The 3888-nt window shown below is 52.0% G+C and overlaps 1 protein-coding gene across 1 annotated transcript; it reads right to left on the reverse strand.

The window, feature by feature from the left end:
* Positions 1–700: 700 nt before the first annotated feature.
* LOC117057634 (zinc finger protein 501-like) lies at positions 701–3888 on the reverse strand. The gene is made up of 2 exons (XM_033168475.1): positions 3259–3888; positions 701–1947 (listed from the first exon to the last, which is right to left on the reverse strand). Exons 1-2 carry the CDS (start codon positions 3886–3888, stop codon positions 1132–1134), a joined length of 1446 nt encoding a protein of 481 aa, XP_033024366.1. The 3' UTR covers positions 701–1131.

Below are 3888 nucleotides of genomic sequence, written 5' to 3' on the forward strand. Positions count from 1 at the left end.
ATCTCAGGGTGGTTCACAATGTAAACATACAAATGGCATTTCCCCTAGCTTATTTCTGTAATACTGCAAACACCGCCTCTTGCACAAAGGCAGTGATAGAGGGAAGGAGGCCCATTGTGCCAATAGCTTGACATTCTGCCTAAGCTACAATAGAGAAGAAAGGTTAAGACCTCCTCCCTCTCATTCCATAAACAGACAGGCCTGGCAGTTCAATCTTACATCAACAGGTCAGCATCCTGCACTGCACCTGAGGGTAGCAGGCTAGCTCAGGTGGCATATGGCAAGCCTCATGGTACCTCCAGCTCTGTCCTCCAACAACCTGCCCCTGTTCTGCACCTCCAGCACCTGCTACCTGAGACAGCTCCTCTATTCTACCTAATGGTAAGGTTGGCCCTGCATAATACAATACACACACACAAACACACTCTCACAACACTGTGAGAGACTTGGCATTTCCCCCACATTTTTATAAAAAGAATCCACAAATGACTTTTTTCGGAAGTTCTGTAAGCGCCTGCAAACATGCAAGGCACTATAAGTCAGCAATACTGCCCATCAGGGTATAAGACAACAATACTCAGGAAAAAATAGTCAATGGAGCACATTGTGCAAATTAAGCCAATGTGCATACATTTGCTTATATTACACAATTGCCTTCTGTTTTTGCTAGCTAACCAGAGCACTGCAGCTCCTGCAGATTTCCTGCTCAGCCCTATGGCTCCAATTTGCAAAACTCCACCACACATGGTTTTCAACATTATTTCTATAATCTTATGGACTAGAAACACGCTTGCAGGATGAAAAACCAAGCTACAGCACAGATTCTCAGAGGGTGCAATTTTGTGTGAAATACACGGAGCCCCGATCCTCATACTCCAGCTACTATTTATTTTCGTGCAGCTGCAGGGGCAGCGAACCATAGTGCATTTGTGTACAAAACAAGGCAAGCTTGAGCATGGCTTGGGGAATGTGCAAAAGGGCATGCAAGTGATGCTCTCCGTCCACCGCAGCATGCACGCGTGACACTGATGCAGGTTGGAGCGCACAGGTGAACAGAAACTGCTGCGTTTCTGTTAGTCGGGGAACGTAAAGTTACATCAAATGACAAATTATTCTTTGCGCCCGTCCTCGCTATCCATCCCGGTGGATTCGCTGGTGCTGAAGGAGATTGGACGGGTGCGCAAAGCCCTTCTGGCAGACGGGGCACTTGTACGGGGTCTCGCCGGTGTGCACCTTCTCGTGCACAGCCAGGTAGGCCAAGTCTTTGAAGAGTTTGCTGCAGTGCCGGCACCGGTGAGGCCGCTCGGTGCTGTGGACGCGCTGGTGCTGCAGAAGGAGCGAGGGCCGCGCAAAGGCCTTGCCGCACGCCCCGCAGGCGTAGGGGCGCTCGCCAGTGTGAGACCGCGCATGGATGGCCAGGTACGAGGACTGCTTGAAGGCCTTGCCGCACGTGGCGCAGGCAAAGGGCCGCTCCCCCGTGTGCACCCGCTCGTGCGAGGCCAGCGCGTTGGACTGCTTGAAGGCCTTGCCACAGAGGACGCAGGAAAACGGGCGGTCCCCGGTGTGTACCCTCTCGTGGACGCGCAGGCTGTGTCCGTAGGCGAAGCGCTTGCCGCAGACGCCGCAGACGTGGGGCTTGTCGTCGCAGTGCTGCCGCTGGTGCAGGAGGAGGGCCCCCGCCGCAGCAAAGCCTTTCCCGCAGGCGGCGCAGGCGAAGGGCCGTTCCGCGCAGTGCGTCAGCGTGTGCCTCTGCAGCTCGTAGGGCGTCTTGAAGCTCTTGGCGCAGGCGGCGCAGTGGTGTGGGCGCTCCCCCGAGTGGATGCGGCGGTGCTCGGCAAGGTTGGAGGCGCGCTTGAAACGCTTCCCGCAGAGCTCGCAGCGATGGGGCCGCTCTTCTGTGTGCACGAGGGCGTGGCTCTTGTAGTCCGAATGGCGCTTGAACGAGGCCTGGAGCAGGAGAGGGAAAGCGGGGCAGAAAGCAACAGGCTGACACACACGCAGCAGAGGAATAAGTTCTGGTGCCTGCTCCTCTGCACAAATTGCCTCTTGTCATTTATCATATTGATAAAGACACACAGAAAGAAGATGGTCATCTCTTTGGATTTCTGTATGGCTTAACCATGAAACATCCTTATGTAAGGAGCTCTGATTGCTTTTGAGTGGCTGGTGGCTACCAGCAGTCGCCCAAAATGAAAAGAATGCCTTTGGCTTTCCTGAGCTGTTGCCAGCAGCAGCCATTCCATCAGAATACCTGAACTGCTTCCATCCCAGCTGGTTGATATAATATATGAGAACTGCAACTTTACAATGGTGTTGCTGGACTACAACTCACATCCGCCCCAGCCAGCATGGCCAATGGTCAGAGATGGTGGGAGTTGCAGTCCAGCAACATATGGCGGGCCAAAGGTTCTCCACCCCTTCGTTAAGAACTGAGTTTGCTTTTTTCCTCCCCCCTCCACCCTTTCTTCCTCTTGTGCCATGTCTTTTAGACTGTAAGCTTGTTCACAGGGAGTGTCCTACTACCAATCTTGTAAAACACTCTGGGAACCTTTTGGGCTAAAAATCAGGATGAAAATGCCTTTTAAAAAGCCATATAGCTCAAGGAGCTGTAAGGCATAAAAGTCACAGAAGCTCATGGGTGCATGGAGTGGGGTAGGATTCTAGGGAACATTTTATAAGTAACATTTTATTTTTAGAATTCTTTACACTTGCACTAGCCACTGGCTTTGGTAGAGGTTGAAGGATACAACCTAGCAGTTTTGAAAGTAGCTGCAGCAGGGAAGGAGGTTGGAAAAATAGCCCCACAGCAGTAGATGCCATTTTGGTTTAGGAGAAACCAATGCCGCTTTAAGAAATATAACATCATCTGTTCCTCAGTTCTGAATATATCTTCATACAGAAGATTGAAATTGATTAATTCAATTTGTATACTGCCCTTCATCCGTAGCTCTCATAAAATTGCAATATAAAGAACACAAAACACAAACACACACACACATATATATCCCTTACTATTTCCTTCCAAGGAAAATGCTGCAGGGAAAACCTCTTTGCCCTAGGTGGTGTTTACAGGTCCGGGAAAGCAGGAAGCATGAATTAATGCATTTGGTTCCTTCCAACGATGAGCAGCAGCTCCGCCTCAAAACACGAGTTGGATTTTTACCTTGCTCTTATCGTGGGAACCCAATAGTTTACTTCTCTGTGTGTTTTCCCTTTCATTCCCATTTCTAGCTTCCTGCCTGCTTTCACCCGCCTCACCTGGCACAGTTGGCAGCAGAAGGGGCGCTCCTCATTGTGCACCACTTCGTGGCTGAACAGCTCCCATGCCCGCTTGAAAGCCTTGGCACAGATGGCACACTGGAATGGCTTCTCATCCACGATCACCTCCCGGATCTCAAAATCCTCCCCTCTGCAGTGCTCCAAACGCTGCGGCAGGCACGGCGAGAGCGCCACCTTCGTAGCGGGCACCAGCTTGGCTGAGGAATACACCCCATCTTCATTTATCAGCTGCACCACATCATCTGAGCGGGGAGCTTGGGTGTCTAGATTCTCCCGCACCTCCTGCCCATTCTCCGCAGTTCCCTTCTTCTTGCAGGCGCCCTGAGACTGTAGATGGCTCCCATGGGAAGGCCCAGCTTCCTCCATGCTGCCCATAGGCCTGCCCACCTCCTGGGCCACGACCCCTTGCTTTCTACACTGCTGGGGCTTGTGGCTGGAGAGGGAGGAGTGTTGCAGTTCTGCCACCCTCACCTCAGTCTCGGAGGTGGCGGGGGCGGCATCCTTGCCTTGCAATGAGACACAGAAAAAGTGTTTTTTCCTAGAGTGGCCTAGAGAGCTTCCAGCGGAGTCCAGCTCCTTCTCACCATTGTTCCAGTCCTCCAGGGACAT

The sequence above is a fragment of the Lacerta agilis genome, chromosome 14 (genome assembly GCF_009819535.1).
Source record: "Lacerta agilis isolate rLacAgi1 chromosome 14, rLacAgi1.pri, whole genome shotgun sequence".
Taxonomy (NCBI): Eukaryota; Metazoa; Chordata; class Lepidosauria; order Squamata; family Lacertidae; genus Lacerta; species Lacerta agilis.